At 40.7% G+C, this 19,744-nt stretch overlaps 1 protein-coding gene across 1 annotated transcript in view; it reads left to right on the top strand.

Moving 5' to 3' along the window:
• KIF5C (kinesin family member 5C) overlaps positions 1 to 19,744 on the top strand; it is an 87,122-nt gene that overhangs the window by 21,059 nt on the left and 46,319 nt on the right. The window contains exons 2-5 of the mRNA XM_074828497.1: positions 4,763 to 4,853; positions 11,792 to 11,865; positions 16,267 to 16,371; positions 19,048 to 19,096. Coding sequence (XP_074684598.1) covers positions 4,763 to 4,853; positions 11,792 to 11,865; positions 16,267 to 16,371; positions 19,048 to 19,096 — 319 coding nt within the window. The remainder of the gene's footprint in view (positions 1 to 4,762; positions 4,854 to 11,791; positions 11,866 to 16,266; positions 16,372 to 19,047; positions 19,097 to 19,744) is intronic.

The following is a 19,744-nucleotide window of genomic DNA, read 5'->3' as shown; positions in this document are numbered from 1 at the left end:
CATCCCGTTATGTGTGCTGTACCCCTAAATGGTCTGAAGGGTGACCCTGAGAGCCACCTTGATGGCTTTCACACCGTCACCGTGGGGCAGATGCTCTCCAGGGACAGACGTGTCAGGGTGCCCCTTCCTGGAGCCTGCCATTTGGGTCCCCCTTCCTGGAGCCTGCCATTTGGGTCCCCTGCCTGCCTCGGGGCTTCTGCGCTCCTCAGGACGTGTGGAGGTGAGCCTTGGGTGGACTGGATGATCTACAAGGTCTTTTCCAATCTTGGTAATTCTGTGACTGATGGATGTCTTTCTGTCTTAAAAATGAATGCATGACCTCCTCTTGAGTCTCATTCAAAACGATGTCCCCCTCGAGGATGTGCTGGTACGGTATTTTGCAGGCAAGTGTGAATGAGCTTCACCTCTGCCATTGGCAGAGCTTTTATGTTTGGGGTCAGAATGGCACTGGGCGTATTCACAACTGTCAGTTGTCGTATAACTTGCTCACACCTGGTTTCTGCTCAAGCAGAACAAACTTGCATCTGTCCTGGGATAAATGTGGATGCTATCCCTCATTCTAGGGGATGGTTTCAGGCTATAATTCCTCATCTGACTCAAATGTCTCCTCACAGCCCCCGAAAAGCAAAGAAACCCAGCATTTTGTATGCTTTCTTTTTCCTTTCTACTTTAGCAATTATATATCTGAGCTATGTGCTGGCTGTTGGAAATTCTGGTCTAAGCCATCTCACCTTGCCTAGGGTTTTTATAAGGCACTTTGGGGATGAACCTTGGACTGTGGATTCTGCCTCTGAGCCTGAAAGTCAGGTGTCGTCTTGCTTAACATCATAACCTGCAGATACACTGGTGGAGTCGACCCTGAATGTCTGTCTGAAGATCACAAGGAATTAATAATGAAATTTCATTAAGACCTCTAATTCTTAGCATGCAGCTAAGAGCACTGAGCACTGCTCATTTCCTGTCTATGTGGAATTTAGGAGAGTTGAGATTTCTTTTTTAAACAGGAAATGTGTTTGGTTATCTTTAATTGAGATTGTATTAGCTTCTAGTGATAGTACTGCTCTGTGATGTTGCTTGTAAAATGATGGGTTTGGTAGCACATGGATTTATGGTTAAGATCCTTTCTGTGCTTGTGAAATCCTCAGGTTTTTTTAAATGCCAAGCCTGTAAACTTGGTAGGAAACTCTAAACATAAAGCTGGTGCAATAATAATTGGCAACACATATGAATAGCATTCTTCGTGCTATCGAAGGGCCAGAACAGAATCTATCATGTTGTCAATACAACTTCAACAGGAATTGTGTGGGTGGATGGGAGCACTTAGCCTAGCCATTATGCAGCAGTGGCATAAGTTAATGGAACAGATTGTCAGGGGGACTGTAGGAAGTAATGGCATAGGAAGGAAGATGTGATTTATGTATGAGAGATAATACACTGCATATAATGAGAAAGTTTGAAAAATAATGTATGGAGGAGGCACACAGATAAAACTGTTAGCATCAGCTCAGAAAATAACACTTTATTTCTAGCTGCTTATTACTTTCATGAGTAAGCTCTAATAAGAGTGAAATCTTCCTGATTTTGATATTTAGTTCAAGCTGAGTTACATTTGAAAAAAAAATAAAAGCAGTTGTGTTATGTCTGAAGGTGACAATAGGGGAAAAAGTACTGCTTGGGAACATGCTAAAAATAAGGTGATATTCATGCTTGCTCACCCTCCCTCTCTGTTTTGAAGCAAAACCTTTGAATCTGCCAGCATGTTGTCTTTGTAGCGTGGATATGGCTTTTGTTACCTTTGAGGAAAGTCTGTCAAAATTTAAGAGCTTATAATGATAACACGTTCCAAAACAAAAAAAACCCAAACCCGTAGTTTGCTCCAGAGAAAAATCTTCTATCTTAACAGTATCTTGGCAGCTGAATTGCCACAGCTTTCCTTCAGGCTGGGCATCTTCTCCCTGTCTGAGGTGTTGTGGTCTCCTCCAGCCTCTGTAAGCTGCGGGTAAGCTCCTGCAGCACACACACAGAGTGCTCCTGCAGCACACACACAGAGTGGGTCTGTGCGCTGCCCTGCTGGGATATGGAAGGGGTGAGGGACAACCCGGTGGGTGAGTGCCACCAGGAGCCTGGAGCTGGTGGTGAGGAGGACTCCGAGGATTGCTGGTGGGACAGAGGGCCCAGAAAGATGAGTGGGGTGACACGGGAGGTGCCCAACACTTCTCCAGCATCAGAGACCCAAGCAGGAACTTCTGAACAAAGAAAGAGGGAGAAGGATGAGGAGCCTAAGGAGCGGGGAGTGCAGCTGGCAGTGTAGGTGGGGAGAAGAGGATTGAGCAGGACTGGGAGGATTTAGGGCAGAGGAGAAGCAGTGGTAGAGCAACAGAAGTATAAACTCTCAAACTGAGGATACACGGGAGGGTCTGTGCCCACTCATCATACTCTCCTTTGTGGAAAGGAGCGTGAGCCTTGAGTTGTCTAAGTTAAATGTGGAGATGAAGCACAAAAAACCTCCCCAAACACCTGTAAGTGCTGCTTGGATAACGGAGCGCTCTCATTTTGTGCGGTTAGTGACAGATGCCTTGTGATCTTTTGCATTCATTTATTCAGATATCAGTGATGGGTGTTCCAGGCTTCTACCTTCCCCCCCAAAAAAATCCCGAGGAAGAAATTTGACCTATGTAGCACTTTTGTGAATTGCTGATTTATATTTGTAGCTTTTCAGTTTGGCAGCTAAATAACAGTTGCAGCCAGTGCCTCTTTCAGCTGCGTGCAGTGCAATTATGATGGGATTGTTTTTTGGGGCGCTCTGACATTATAGTTGTTGAGAGCATGGTAGAAGAGCTGGATTGATTGCACCAGAGCAACTGGCATCGCTCTCTGCTGCTCTCTCACATTGCTTAGCTAATAAGCCTCAACTCAGGCATGAAGGAAATAAATGGGCTAAGTGGATGGCTGAGTTTGTGTGTCCGAGTGGTTTTTTTGGCCTCTTGCATTAGGGCTTATTGTCTAGTGCTTGGAATAAGCAAAATAGGGGTAAGTAGGTAAAAAAGTCCATTTGACAAATTGTTCCAGAATAGTTACACCAGGGCTGGGCAGCCCTTCTCATCCTGGGAGTGAAGAGCTTTGTCTAGCCGAGAGCCACGCGACGTGCACTGTCCGTGGAACGCTGTGGAGAGGCAGAGTTGGGGGTAGGTGCCAGCTGGGTGTTCCCTGTGGTCTCACTGCTCCCCTGGGGGTTGGGGCTGCGTTGGTGATGTCGGTCTGAGTCGCCTCTTTGGGCTTGTGTCTTACCAAGTGGGCTGCTTGGACGGCCCAGTGTTCACCCCATGCCAGCACAAGACCTTGAATTATTTACTGAATGGTTTATAAATTGCCTTCTTATCCTTGAGATCTGAGATTCTGGAATGAAACATGAAGAGCACACATTGCAGGCAAACACCTCCCTGTCTTATTTTCCCCTGTGGCTGTTAAGTACCCGAGTTTAAAGGAGCAGGCAAGCGTAAGCTTATGATCTGCTTGAAGTAAAATCAAAGTGTGACAAAAATGGCTAATTGAGCGCAGTGTTTGAACAGCTGGCTGCAAATGGCAGAAGTGGCACATCAGCTCAACAGAACAAGAGTCCTACGTTGGGTATCCAGCCACCTCACAGTTAGCTTTGAAGCCCTCGTTATGCTGTTCTCAGAGCAGGTGTCACATCTTCGAAGGGAAATATTACAGGCTTTGATAGAGGATGAGAAAGATGTCACACATCCGCTTAGTGTAACTTTAAACAAAGGGATCATATTTTAAATGCAAATGTCTTGCTTGTTTTGAGTTGTAAGGACCTGTACTGCTGTCTTAAGAATTGATTTACCTTTTAAGTGTCACACAAACCTATTTTTAGGATTGTTAATATGTGTTTCTCTTGTAACCAATTATACTCGCTACAAAGAGGAATCAAAATTTTCTGGAAGTGTATGTGCGGGTTGTGCCACACTACATATGCATAGGAACAAGTGTCAGTTGTGGTGTCACCTGGGAATTAGGGCAGCTCAGTGTCTGCGGTGAGATGGTGGTGGTTCACAACCAGGAAATGGGCCCCCATCCCATTCAAAACATCATTTTGGAGCTGTTTCCACATGACATCTTGTTAGTTGTTGGTGCTAAGGATAAAAATCATTACAATTTCTGAATAAAACACAAGCTTAGGGCAATGTAACAGTCTGGGCTGCCTGTTTTGGGCCTAACCTGTGGGCTTACTGACACGTTTGCATGTTTAGCATAGAAATGAAACCAGAAACATATAGTGTGCTGGGACTGTGTTGGGCCACCCCAGCCTCAGCAGAAAGCAGCTCTCAGGACCTGCAAACTTCTGATTATCTCAGGCCTGATTGCTGTTTCTCACAGCTTTCACTAGTTTGCAGTAATGAACAGCAAATCTTTTGCAAATAGTTATGTGGCTATTCCCCCTTAACTCCTAGGAGAGGGAGAAAATAATCAACTTCCAATTGCTGGTATTTCAGCTTTTTGTCTCCTGCAACTGTAGCTGCTGACCCAAATGTGAACATGCAGAAAACATATGCCGCGTTTTATTTGCCAGCTATAGAAAAGATGGTTTTGAAGTACATGAGATGTCACATCTGTTTAGTCAACAAAATATTGTCATCTCCATTGCACTGAATGGCTTCCTTTGTCGTAAATGCTGCATTTCAGGATGCCTGTTAAATTGGGTCTATAAACGGTTTTAAATGTTCCTTATCTTACAGAGTTTCTCTTTTCTTTGCAGCAAGGGAAGCCGTATGTCTTTGATAGAGTGTTACCTCCTAATACAACCCAGGAACAAGTTTATAATGCCTGTGCCAAGCAGATTGTTAAAGGTAGGTGTCGGCTTTGTTTATTCCTGCTTGGGGGGAGGGAAAAAGATGTCTCCCTCTCCCCTCAAGCTATTTAAAGGCAGGATAATAAATGTTTAGATGTCTGTATGGGGGTTTAGTAGTTAGTAATTCCAAGTGTTTCCTTTTTTAAGGAATTGTCTGTGTAAAAAGAACCAAACAAACCAAAAAACCAAAACAAACAAAAGAAAAGAAAAAGAGCAGAAGGAATTGCAGTAGTTGGTTTCTTACTTTCTCCTTGTATGTGACTCTTACTCCACACAAATATTAGCTTTTTGTGATATAGGATAAACAACAAAACCTATGTTCTTCCTGCAGCATGAGACCGTTCAGTACGGGATGAGCATGGACTACTGTGTCTTTGAATGGAAGGATGGACTGTTAAAGGAAAATGTAGAAGGCACTGGTTTTGCAGCTGCTTTGCATGCAGATAGCTTGCATTTAAAATGAAATGAGAACACAAGTGCATATTGGATAGCACCCTATTTGTTTAAACCTTATAAACTGTTGAAGTGTCAAGATTTTAACTTTAAAATCAAACTTTTTGGGTGCATTTTAATTGCCTGCCATGCTTCCCCCACCTCCCAGATCACCCTCAGACCTCCCACTTGGTTCTGATGCTGGATAGTCAGTCCATGATGGTATTACAACTGCTACAGCATCTCAGGGGTTACGAGTAGCACCTGGTCTAGTTGTTCCCTGGCCTTGTGTGATGTCCCTGTGCTCCCCAAGATGCAGTTCTCCGTTTTGGTTTTTAAATCAAAGTGTGTAGACAACAGGAATGGTGTCAGAGCTGGTCAGAGTTGTGCTTGTATAGCAACGCAAGGCTGTGTGTTGAACACCATGGAGTTTATGTGGTATGAGAGGTTTGGGGTTGCTCAGAGGTGCAGTGTTGAAGGACTCGCTAGTGTTTCAGGCATAGAGCTGGATCTGCTGAGAGCTTGTGTGTCTGCTGGTGGGGAGAGGTCCCTGGGGTGAGCAGCCCTGCTGCAAACCCTGGGTTTTGTCCTGGAGGAAATGGGTTGGCTCACTCAGACAGCCTCAAGCAAACCAACATGCCTGTAGTCTAGATGGTTGGGGGTGAGGACCAGAAGCTGAATTATTTGATGTTGGAGAGAGGAAATGAGTCGTAAGACTTCAGTTGCCTCTTCTCAGAGGGGAACCTAATTACGGCAATTCTGACTTCAGACGGGTAAGCCTTTAATAAAATCTGGTGGGATTGGAGTTGTAGAGCTTAAAAATCATTAGTCTGGGTTGCTGACACACCACTCAACTTTTGGAAGTTCGGCGAACTAGTTCAATACTACAGTGTGTGCTAACAGAAGCAGCATATTGCTGTTTGTAGACTTGTGGAGGGTATTTATATCCCCTGTGGAAGTTGGTTTCCTCTGACAATGGTGAGAGAAATAAAATCCTGTTTGAGAGGAATTTGGAAGACCCAAATCAGTGACTTAACTCTTCATTAATCAAATAGAAAGGCAAATACTTTCCAAAGTCCTATTTGAAAATGCAGTTCAAACTTTTGCATGTATGTTAACTTGGACCCTCTAGATAACTTGAAAGGCAAGTCTGATGGAACAGAGGGTGTAGAAGAAAGGAGAAGAAAGAGAAATAGGAAAAAAAGAGAGAAGGAGAGTGATGAGGAGGGAGAGGAAAGGAGAGGAGGAGAGTGTAAGAGAGGGAGGGGGTAGGGAGAGCACAGCATCACTCAAGTGATGTTCTTGAGCTCAGGGCTTATATTTCCTTATGTTTAATTTCCAGTTTAAAGCCTAATAAATGTGAAACGGACTGGGCTGTTTCTGATAGAGTGGAACAATGTAATTTACTGCGTGGAAATATGAGCTGAGTGCATTACAACTTGGAGCACTATTTAAATCTTTGAGACTTTTTTAGATAGCTTTTCAAGGTTACTATTTGTTATCAGATTTCATTATACTCCCATGAAATGGCTGGTGGTTTCATTGTGATTAATGGTATTACAGAAAATGCCGGCTGGCCTGACAGTCTCCAAAACAATGGTTATAATAACTATGTTGACAATAAGAATGATCTAAATGAGGTTTTTTTCACTAAAGAAGAAATGGGATTAGGTTTAAGTAAACAGCTCAATGACTAAGTCAAAGTATTTCACATTCCATACGTGAGAAACATGAGAAACAAGGAGTTTTTTTAGAGGAAGAGAAGCAATCCGTGTGTTACAGCAATTTGCATCGGGGTGGGCGCTGGGATGGCGTTTGTTCAAGGTAGTCCCAAGGGTAGAAGTACCAGGAGTGGAAGTGTGTGGGGAATCATCACTGGTGCATATGACCGCAGTTTGGGAACTTATGTTTGCATTTTTTTTTAACCAAACTAAGAAATATCACTAAATCTGAAAGAGAACAATAGTGTGTGATTGCCACCACTTTTGCTTTGTTTCCCATTGCTCTTCATTGCCAGAAAACAGCTTTATCTTCTCAGTCTACACAGATGGATGTCTGTAACTGGATTTTTCATCTTTTCTACAATTACACTGCAGGAGAATATGTAATGGCCCAAGCTATTGCTGAGCACTGGGGCTGTGAGCACATTGGTGCATATGTGAACATCTGCACATTCGTGTGTCCTGTGAGGAGGAGAAAATTGCTTTTATGATTTTTTTGGGTGGTGGGGTTGCTCTCACTGGGTAGCTTATTGACTTTCTATTCTGATTATAAATATGAGCCTCAAATGCTGAGTTGCAGAACTAGAAAGTTTAAAGATGGCAAAGAGAAGTATAGAGCTAAAAATTTGTTGTAGAAGTGAGGCTAAAAGGACCTCTGTAAAGCTGTTTGGTGGTCTTGCCATTAATCATAGAATGGTTTGGGTTGGAAGGGACCTTAAAGACCATCTAGTTTCAATCCCTTGCCACGGGCAGGGACACCTTCCACTAGCCCAGGTTGCCCAAAGCCCCGTCCAACCTGGCCTTGAACCCTTCCAGGGAGGGGGCAGCCACAGCTTCTCTGGGCAACCTGTGCCAGGGCCCCACCAACCTCACAGGGAACAATTTCTTCATTACCTCTAATCTAAATCTCCCCTGTTTCAGTTTAAACCCGTTCCCCCATGTCTTATCCCTCCCCACCGATCAAGAGTCCCTCCCCCCTTTCCTGTAGCCCCTTTCAGTCCTGGGCAGCCGCTCTAAGGTCTCCCCCGAGCCTTCTCTTCTCCAGCTGAACCCCCCAACTCTCTCAGCCTGTCCTCACAGGGTCGTGCTCCAGCCCCGTGAGCATCTTTGTGGCCTCCTCTGGCCCCGCTCGAGCAGGCCCATGTCCTCCTTAAGACTCCTGTAGTTGTCAGTGGTCCATTTGACAGGTCTCCAGGCCACAGCCACCCTTGGCCATTTGTTGCTGGGCACTCTGGAGCTGCTGGAAAGACTTTCCGGGCCCCTAACTTGAGCAAGTCTGTGTTGTAGCCCCAACACAAGGGCTGCAGTTTTAGACCGTTGCTGCTTGTCCTATCCATCCTCGTCAGGGAAAAGGCCATCTGGCAGCAGCTGAGTGGCTGAGTGGACTAGCTGGCTTTTGTGGGGAGACTAAATCAAACAAAATCATTGTAGAGAGAGGATTGGACTAGGAATTAAGAAAAGCACTTGGACTTTTTTTGTTTCTTACAAGTTACATAAAAATCCCAACTGATCTTTGTTCAGTCACTTTGTTCATCTGTTTTTTTCCCTCCCTCTTCCTCCCTCTTAAGTTTTGTGCAAGCTGTTTCTATCTGGGACTGTCTTCTCTCTTTATTCAGCTGACAGATGGTATATTAACTATCTTAAGGTGAAAAGCCTTCCAACAAATATAACCTCTTCTACCTCTGAGACCACTGACTTCTTTTAATTGCAGATGATACAACGAACTATTTTTTTTATAGAATAAGGTATTTTTTGCTAACTGGGAAGGCAAATTACTTATCTGTGCTTCCTCAAGCAGAATGTGTCTTAGTATATAAGTTGATGCAAATTCTGAGCAATTTTCTTACATAACAGTTGATTAATCAGGTTATTTTCCCCCTAGGCTGTGTGCCAGTATAGAGCTGACATTGTACCTTGCTTCACCTGGAGATAAAAAGCCTCTTTTTTTTAATTCAACCTTTTTTCTTTTTTCTTTTTCTTTTTTTTTTTTTTTTAAAGTTAACCAAGTTTGGCATGAAGAGGAAATACTAGTAATGAACTCTTAGATTCTATTTAACTGTCCTGGGAATTTAAAGGTATTTGGATGCTAGGTGGTATTTTAGAAACAAGCAAGAATTGCTCAAGGATTTCTGAACCACCTCCCCAGGACAATTATTTATATTTTTTGATGCCTAAACACCTTTGAAACTCTAGTTTTGTGCACCTTCCAGACATTTTAGTTCACCTTCCCCATGCGCTAGTTTTCATCCAAAGAGCAGAATGAACCTTCCTTCTTTTCCAACTTCCAGCTAGATTTCCGTCTAGAATACAAAAGTCCAAACACAAATATTTTCTTTCCTTGCTGACTAACAAAGATGGAGCCTTCTATACACAATGGATATGGAGTACTTACAACTGGGTGTAGCCTCAAAAGTTAAATATGACTGCTTCCCTGCTGTGCTTTCTATATGTGTGTGTGTGTTTAATAGGAAGAGTGTCAAGTAAACTTTTTATTTAAAATATTTCAAAAAGAGTTGCATTAAATATTGCCTTGCCTATAGGCTATTTTGAAATTCAGTATTAACTTGATTAACTTTTTAAGAGGAAATAATGCTTTTGTATTAAAAAACAAGATACAACTTGTATCTGCTGTGAGCTGCTGCTGCTGCTCTTACACTGCAGATCCTTGGCTGCATCTCTGTCTCTACCTCCTTGGTCCTGCGCTTTGTGTTTCTGTTGGTTCACTCAGGTTAGGCCCATTGGTGCAAACTGAGTGGAGCTAACCAGCTAATTTTCTTTTGTTAGTCCTTTAATGTCTTCCAGTGGCAACGCTTAGTATATATTGAGGATTTATTGGAAAAAATGCCACTAAAATTGCAAGTGAATGGGCTCTGAACGTGGTGCAGCCGGAGGGCCAGCAGCGAGGCTCACCAGCTTTTTTCTCCTGTGTTCAAGCTACCATTGTTGTAGCCCCTCCCTTCCACTCGAGTTCATGCTGTGTTGAACTGAAGATCGATGAGATGTTCCCTTCAGAAAAGAAGTGGTGAATGAATGTGTTGAAATACCAATAACAGGAAATTTGGCCCTATTTAGAAGCCTAATAACATGAAATTTGGCCCTATTCAGTTGGTGAAGGGTTGAAGGCATGAACTCAGGGGATAGCACTACATCTATGGTTGGACATCTGTTTTTTTTATCTATGCAATTATTATTTATAATTACGTATGTTAAACTTTGTTTCCTTAAAACAGGACTAAACAGTGTCTATTTTTATAAACAGATGAGGCTGCTAAATTCATACAAAATGTTAATAACAGAATGACAGTAATTATAGTCTCTAACTTTGTCATTCTCCTAGATTTTATGAGTTGAAAAATTTACCCAGCAATACTCTTTGGAGGCCTATACAACCTTTGGCATGTCTGTCCTCTTCAGCTCTCCAAAATGGTTATGTCACAACTTAAAACAGTTACACTCTGTGTTTAGTTAGAATATATATTTTTAAATGGCTTCATTCCGATTTCATCTTTACTCAGTATTGCTGTATAGGAAATGTGGGCCTCTGTAGCAGTTGTCTTTGAAAAAAGATGTCCTTTTATCTGTTTCTTTTCTTTGAAATCACCTTTTGCTGGTTTTTATCTGAATTTTTTTCATGCTTGTTCCTTCATCATTTGTTTTATATTTTTCTATCATATCTTAATTATCCTTCCTATCTGGACCATCTACATACACACATATGGAGATAAAATAAGGAGATTATATGTGTGTGTGTTTATGTAAATGTAATATATATGACATTATATTATACATAATATAGTCATGTGTATATATTTACTGGCCTGTGGCAGAGCTGCGGTGGCGAGTTCGATGCTGCTGGCCCCCGGCAAGAGGCGTGGGGAGGGAGAAGGTGGGTGTCCCTGTGCAGAGCACCCGGGCCAGCACCCTCCTCGCTGCCCACGGCGGCTCAGGGCGTCCTTCAGAGGAGGCTGGTGGGAGCGGCACAGGGTTATCACCACTGCTTTTTAGATTCAAAGTTTCCTTCACTCTTTATTAGCAACTATAATAATAAGTATTACTCTTTTTTACGTGAAAGCTGCATTAATAGGTGGCCCTACTTCAGACTGTAAATTCATTTGCCTGGAGCAAGTCCAGCCCAGTAATCCTTCCAATGGTGATGAATGGACGTGGGACTGTGCATAAGAACCATCTGATTTACAGCCCTCCCGGATTTCTGAAAGCTACCACGGAATTAACCACTGCAAAGTTAAAAATGGATGTTTTTATATCTTAATGCAATATCAAATTATTCATTTTGCCTTGAAAGAAGTATATTTTCAATAAGGCAAATTCCCGTTCGTCTGACTTTCTTCTTCCTTTGCTCTTCTGCTTTGCAGACAAGCTGGGAAATTAATGAGGCCATAAACTGTTGAGGGTGTTAAGTAACAGAAATATACAGTATGAGTTTAATTTTCTTTATGGTGCATGATGGTTTAAAATGCAGGTAATTAAGTTTTCTCTTTCCTGTGTTACACAGGTATATTGGATAATATCTAGTGTCCAGAGATTTTTTTTTTTTTCCCCAGGAGAGTGAGAGAGATGTCAATAATTCTGCAATTCTCTAATTCACATTTTATTATGAGATTTTTTTTTTTAGCCTAAAGGTAGTTAGTTATATTTTTCCCATTCTTTATTGCACAAACTGTTTTCTAATTGAGCTTCAACATTGTAGGAGACTTCTGAAATGCTGATAATCCAGCTTTAAGATGTCAATATGAGTTTTAATGTTTTTTTTTTCTTCTCGCAGATGTTCTTGAAGGCTACAATGGCACAATCTTTGCTTATGGACAGACATCATCAGGAAAAACGCATACCATGGAGGTACAGTGGCAAAATTAAATCAGTTTGGTAGCAGCAGTGGAATTCTATGTATCAATTACCTGAATGAGTCAGGTATCTGAAGCACTTGGCTGTGAGTGACATATAAAAAGAGATCTGTGCATGTTTAGCTTCTACTGCCTTTTAAGCTGTAGTATTTCTTTCAATGTGGAGTTTTTTTCAAGAGATGTCTACAGATACCTAACTAAACTAACAAATGGTGAGTGAAAAATATCAAGTATAGTTTCACTATATTTCTCATAACAGCTTTAGGTATGTGTATATTTTGAAGGATTTGAGTGAGATTTGTTAATCCACAAATGAAAACAGTAATAAGGGTCTGTAGAGTTTCCCTTGCATGCAGGATTATGAAAATTCAGGCCTTGGTTATTGGTTTTCTCATTTGCACTCCCCTTCTGGGAATACCACTCTGGTGTGCTGCAGCACAGATGGATGAATTTGGGAATTGTTGCTTTGAAGAAGAACACCAAATTATACCAAATTCCAGGAGCTGAAGTCCTAAGTCTGTTCGTATTTCTGCTACATGAAGTGTGACAGTGTAGGTTTTTTTTCCTGTGTTTTTTTTTTTTTTTTAACTGTTCCGTTAGAAGACATTTAGATATTTTAGTCACTTGCTAAAAAAGAAGGATCATTCAAGCATTTAATGCTCATCGAATTGTTCCATCACAACACTGCGCAAGCTGTGTCTATATGTCTTGGAGCATTTGAGTTCAACTGCGAAGTTTAAATGGGAGGTTTTGCTAAATGAAAGGAAAAAATGAGTTTTCATTTGTTTAACAGCATCAGATGGTTTTGCTACACAATTAACACAGGTGACCTACCTAACCTGAAGGTTAAAGGAGAGGGAAAGCAATATTCTCTGGAGCCAACAGGCCCTCGTGAAATTGCTGTTCGATTGCCACAGTTGCTCCTTTCCTGGAGGATGCAATAACTGATGCCTCATGTCTAATTAAGTCTGTCCTTGCGAGGATGGGGGAAATCACTAGCTCAGCCCTCACAGATGGCACAATGGCTGAGTAATCCACCAGCTCTGAATGTAATTAAATCAAAATGTCTGCAGGGCTTGAGCTGGTGCTTCCACATGGCATGGGGAAAGATCTCTTAAAGCCAATTTATATTCAGAATTACAAGCTGCGATAAAGAAAATGACTGTATAAAAATGGCTGTTTCACTTCTTTAATAAAGAAAAAGCTGTCATTTTAAAGTGGAATCAAGTCTATATTCAGTTTTAATCCCCCTTTTAACCTAACATCCTCTTGTAAAGTTGCTAAAGTATGTTGTGGAAGAAAAAAATAGTCTGAAGTTGAAGAAATAGTAAATCCTCTTGGTAAAGCTGCTGTGGAGGATTTTCTGTGAAATGTGAAATGCTTCCTAGTGTTAGTGTTAAGCTTAAGCAGGACATGGTAGTGTAATATAGCCAGGATAGACTTTCTGACATACGTAGGTCTTTCTCCTGTGCTAGATAAAACATTTGCCAAGCAGTATAGCAGGACAGATACCTTCTTGAAAATTTTTTCCTATAATATTATATTGATGGGCTTTGACCTTGTCAGTAGAGTTTTCAATACTAGGTCCCTATAGATTGTAGTTATTATGTCAACATCCTGAAATTAAACAGCAGTGTCTCAAATGTTACACTTCACTAGCTACTGCCTGCCTGCTATGTTGAAATGTGGAAATTAATGTTCTTATTAAAATGAGAGGCTTTAATGAGCAGAGAACTCTCTGTCCGGGTGCTCTGGGGGAGTTTACTAGCTGCAATGTCAGCATGGCAGCAGCAGCACATTTCTCCAAACTCTTTCTGAAGTTACAGCTAAATTCATGAGAGTGGGTTTGGGTTTTTTCTTTTTTTAATTCCACCTTTTCAGTGAATACCCTACCTTTAACTTTCTCTTCGCTTCCAGTTTATGGTCTCCATAAATTATAATGGGACCTGCCTCAGTCATCTCTTGTTTTAATAAGAATCTATTCATAATAGAGTAAAAATCAGTATTTTTTAATGCATGACAAACTGCTGGTGTTACAGCATTTTAAAGATCTTAACTCTTCTTAAAATGCTGAATGTGATCTTGTTTCACTGAAGTCTCTGCTGACCTAAATAGTGAGAAGGCCCAAGCCCAAGAAGTTGTAGATGCAGTGGTTGAGTTATGTGCGCACTTAATCGTGTTTTACAGATTGATTTCTTTTCTGAGCTAGAGAAAGCTAGGTAAAGGAAAGCATAATTATTACAGGGCTTGTTGGGACTGGGAGAATGTTTAATTAAATACTTTTATAAGTTGTCACTTCCCCACAATTATGAGGGGGTATGTTTACCTGGTGCAGTGATCCCAAAGCTGATGCACCTCTGTGCAGGCAGAAGTCTCTGCAACAAAACTTGGAATTCAAGCCATCCTTTGGCCGAGCTCACAACCCAGCTTGATCAAAGCTGCTATAGAAGCAGGGACACTGCATAGCTGTAGTGCTTCTGGATCTGTAGCTGCCTTCGTGCATTTTGTGGTACTTGACAGGGTAGACGTACCTTTGGTTGGATATTATGTGCACTTGAAGAAATATCAACAAATCTCTGTTTATCCTGGTTTAGGAAAAACTCCTTTCCCCTCTTTGGGAAAACTCCTCATGCAGTAATACAGGGTAGTCAGTTGGTTTCAGTGAGCTTTTCAAGGGAGAAGGGATGGGTGGTGTGAAAATTGTATTGTAGTCTCTGCTCAGTAACAGCGCTGTGTGATGGAGCTGAGTGCTGGCAAGGTAAAACAGAGTGTTGGGGTTTGGTTTAAGTGTGTGTTTATACATACAAGTTTTCCCCTCCGTCAGGGATTTAATTATTTAATCACCCTCTTTTTCATTCTCATAGTCTGAAATAAAATGGTGTATCATATGACAAGGACTTTTTAGTTTTTGAGAAGCTTGATGGGATGGTGGATATGGTATAGCATTTTAACTGTTTCTGCTGCAGAAGGTAATATTATTTGTATAATATAAATAAAATATTCATGGTTTAGATACAGCTGAATGCTGCTTTATAGGGAAGGCAGTCAGCAATGTAACTGATTTATTTATATTCCCTCCCCTTTTTTTTCCCCAGGACGTGTATGTAATTCGAGGGCAGAAACCTCTTAACTAATTTAAGTACAGGCTTTGAGATAGAGGGGGAAATTATGTCAGTTCTTCGTGTTAAATTTCCTTCATCCTAGGTTCATGCTTAGAAGTGGACTGTCATTTCACCAGCTTTAGCATAAAGGAAGCAATGTCTAGGAAGATCGTATTTGACTATACTAATAAAGGATGAGAAACTTGGAAAACAGGTCAATGTGACCCACTAGTCATTCACAAACATGCATAATACTGAAAACCACATGTATGTGTGTATGCTTTTCTTCCTATTTTGCTAAATAAAATTTGTTGTTTAATAATTTTTAGCAATTACAGATCAGATCTGACTTCCCATGATTTGGAATTGTGTGGTTGTCCACTATATTTAAAAAAAACCAATTCCCTACCACTATTTGGAGTAAGATGCTTTGCTTCGCTGATATGGGCAGTACTACTTGGACAAAGATATATTCAAAAGGTGTATTAGAGTTTCTAGGCTCTATGTTCTGATGGAGTCTTACGGCTACTGACATATTACTGCATATTTAATCAGTTTCATAAGGCATTTGGAAATAACAATACAGTGTATGCTGTAGTCAGAAAAGGTTTTTATTTCGAGTTCATATTTCTGTTCTGTTTTAAACTGTTGTTAGCTTTCCTGTATGTGTCTGGCTTTTCAAAAAGAGCAATGCAACTAAAGGGAGCCACACCAGCAGGGAAATTGTTGGTTTTAGTTAATATTCAGTTCTTGAAAGCATAAAGGAAGGTAGTTTTGCAAATTAACACAGAGAACAGTGGTGTTTGCAAGGCACAGCTCTCTGGCAATAGGCCCAGCAAGCTCAAATCAGAATATGTTACTCTAATCCCCAAATCCCTACAACCCAGATTTCCCTTCAGCTTTCTAGCATAGTGGTGAAAGAGAAACAAAATGCTTTAATACTTCTTGTTTCTGACACATTTCCAAATATCTGATTTAACTGGGAGAACTGGGCTGTAATTTGGACGTCTGTTTGTGTTTATTTGTCTATCTTTGATCAGAGAGTGACAGTGTAAATAACGGCAGGACAGTGTGCTTGGCAAGTGGCAGGAGCTGACAAAACAAATAGGTTTACTCCATTGGGTGAAGAGTGCTAACACGTCGAGTTGTTCTGCCACCTTTTCTGTGCACTTAGATCAAACAAATCACCCCCAGAGCCGCAGACACGTTCGTAGGGGTCCACTGGAGGAAGGTGTGTGCCTTGTCTTGTGCCTGAGAGCTTTCCAAGTTACCAAGGTTTGGTTTTGTGTCCGCAGGGAAAGCTGCACGACCCTCAGCTCATGGGAATCATTCCAAGAATTGCACATGACATCTTTGATCACATCTATTCCATGGATGAAAACCTGGAGTTTCATATAAAGGTAAATGCGGAATGACGTGTTACGTAATGGGTCGGGTGGAAGAAAGTTGAGCTGGGTGGGAAATCTGCATTCATGCTGTAACATTGTGCTGCAGAATTTTTCCTTTCTCCCTTTTATAACTCAAAACCCATTACATTACTGAAGATATTCACTAGAAATAATCTAATACAGTTACTAGCCTTTGATGGAAGTTTTTCTTCAGTGTGTTTTCATCTCAGGTTTGGTAGTCTGGTGCTTGTTTTGTCTCTCGCCACAGGTGATAGCCTAGCCAAAAGGGTAAGAAAACACTTATTTCCCTGCAGCTTCTCCAAGGGCTGTACCTCAGCCCTGCTAGTTATGACCATAAATACCATTGATCCGCATGACGTTTGTGAGAATACAACATGTTGTTCTTATTTCAAGGGTATAAACAGTCCTCTGTAATATGTGGGTTTGAAATGGAGGAAAGATGGCCTTGGGCAATTTATGGAAAGATGTTTAGAAGTAAATTTTGGCTTAAAAGCTTATGCATGGGTTCCTTAAGATGGTGGTCCAAGTCTCGATTTGAACAGCTGCTGTGTTTTTCCATGTCCCTATCTTGATCCCAACCATATGATCTCTCAAATTTTTTGAGTGGCCTTTAATTCCTACTGTTCATTCAGTGTCCTGGGGAGCTCTCAGCCATGGGGGAGCATCGGTCTGTCTGGCAGAGCTGGGGTCAGACTACAGCTTGCTTCCAAGCAGACATCAGTATAATTACCCAGTGGATTGCAGGGAAAATGAGTACTTCTCTGTGTCGTCCCTCCCTCAAAACATACAAAATATACCTAGATGGCTTCAGTAAAGTTAAGTAGCTGAGCACAGGTAGAGTGTGAAAACAGTCCGTCCTCCTGCTGTGACCAGGTGATGGTCTCTGAGGATGGAGCTCTCCTCCTCTGTCCTTGTGCATAAAAGTTAGAGATGAGTGCTTTTTTAGTGTTGCTTGCATTAGAGCCCTTGAAGCACTTCTGCGGGTATATATGTGTATATATATATATTTTAATAATCTAGCAAAGTACCTCTGAACCAGCTACTGATCTGGAAGAACTAGGTCATTTTGTATTGAGAACCCTCTCAGCAGTGCCTGTTCGTGGGGGTGCTCATGAAGTACAGACAGAAGAAGCAGCCTTACAAAGTACAAATAAACCATCTAAATATTTGAATAGACCTTGGATTGTGAAATATTGAGCTCCTTAGAAGAGACACCTCTGAATTTTCATAGAAATGGCTTCCATAGGAGTGACACTGATTTCTTTTCATCATCTGTAAAGCTCTCCTGTGGCTATTGCTATTCTACATGATAACACTTGGATACCGACATACGAGGACCCCCTTGTACAAGATATAGTAAATTCCTGTCCCGGCAGAAGATTATCGCTTTATAAATGATGTTCTGCCAGCACTGAATTGTTTCTGTGGTTTCCTATCATGGTTGACATTTATGAATATCTTAACAGAAAAGCTGCCTAAATAGCAGTGAGTGAGTGAGTGATTATACAAGGAGCTGTCATTGAGAGAAATGCATGTTCTGTCATTGGGAGAAAGAATTTAACCAAACTGTCACACTCTTTTAATAACTGAGCCAACGTTGAAAATTAATATTATTTTTTTTTGTCTCTCCCTCTTTAATAGAGACCCGTTTAGAACAGGGAGGGGAACTTGGTATCTTTTGTGTGGGTTGGTCCTCAGCAGTGTGTTAATAGGATAATATAAAGCACATGAGTTAAGTCTGGGTGAACCAGACTGTTGAAATGAGCTGGTCCAGAGGATGGCTTTAAATGGGACACAGGTGAAGTAAATGCACAAAAGCAAAATATATCTGTATTTAATAGCAGTTGTCACATAGGGAGATCAACTCATCGTATAAAAAATGAGACATAATTTATTTTTCACATGAGGGAAAATGATACTTTAATACATAGCTAGAGTTTACGGATACCTAGAGTTTAGCCATGTAGTATTCTAGCTAAATAATCCCTGGATAAAGCTTATTTAGGGTACAGTTAGGCACCATGTCCCTAACACATTTCTGTTTGCTTCTGTGAGTCAAATACCCTTTCATTAACAGAGTCATTCATTCATTCTCCCTCTTCTGAATTCTTTTTTTTTTTTTTTTTTTTAGCACAATTGTCTCTCTCTTTGTTACAGAAAAGCTCATTTTCAGTTTTGTCTTTGGGACTTGATTCAAGACAGATTTTACATATGCCTCATTTAAAAGCTTAATTTAATATATCTTGCTTAGGCTTATGTAACTTGTATGTTAAACCACTGAAGATGCTGTCTGCTTTTGTGCTGCTGAATATCAATATACCTCTTACAGTTGTCAAACTTGACCCTTCTCGTGATGCAGCTGTACTGATATGATAGCAGCTGAATTGATTTGATTCTGTTCAATATTTTTGTCAATTTTGCCTGTGTAAAAAAAAAAAAAAATTTGTCTGAGGGGGTTTTTGTATACTTTCCTGATGAATCATTGATAAATGAAGAAAAATCGATGAGCTGTAAATCATTCACATGAAAGATGTAATTCAAGCTATGTGGGAGGTGGGTTTTATTTTTAGTTTGGTGCTTTTTATTTTGACAGATACAGAAATATAAGTACAGAGATTTTTAAGGCACCAAAGTTTAAATCTGTAATGTTTATGATTACTTAATTAGGTTTCCTACTTTGAGATATATTTGGACAAAATAAGGGACCTACTTGATGGTAAGTTCTGCATTTCTTATGTGACTGAGTGGGTTTTGGTTCGGTATAAATCAACGCTTAAGGGGAAACAGTTACTTTTTTTGAGAGTGATTTAAATTTAAGCTGTATGACTGGGTTTGTGAAAGAGAATTTTGCAGTTAAAGTCATCTGATCTCTGACTTGTGCACCTGCCTCTGCAGTGCTACATAGCTTGATTATAAACCAATGAGTGCAGAGAATTTTACAGACTCCAAGGCAGGTCTGAGCCTCATTGACAATGTATATTCTTAAAGTAAAACTACAGTTTAAAAATGTATATAGTGTTTTGTTAAGATTTTGGTTAAATTTCAAATACGTTTGGTTCAACTTATTCCTTGCTTTGCTTCTGTTAGGTAGAGTTTGTTGGGAGTGATCTATCTCTTTGACAATTTGTGTGTCTCTATGTGCGTGCTGTATGTTAATGAAAGTGTGAATTGTGTGTGTTGAATCGGTCTGAAGACAGAGAAATGTATGTAATGGTAACACAAACCCAGGAACATGTATTTGAGCTTTTTTGAATTCCAGCAAGTTCTTCTGTCTCTTTGGGAATTCTTCAAAATCCAAGTTGGTCTGTTTGTTTTATTAATCCAAACAATAAACAAAAGCTTTTGTGCCATAATGTTAACTTCA

This window comes from Strix aluco, chromosome 6 (genome assembly GCF_031877795.1).
Source record: "Strix aluco isolate bStrAlu1 chromosome 6, bStrAlu1.hap1, whole genome shotgun sequence".
In the NCBI taxonomy this organism is placed as follows: Eukaryota; Metazoa; Chordata; class Aves; order Strigiformes; family Strigidae; genus Strix; species Strix aluco.
The sequence above is the reverse complement of the archived record's forward strand: the minus strand, read 5'-3'. Positions and strand labels throughout refer to the sequence as shown.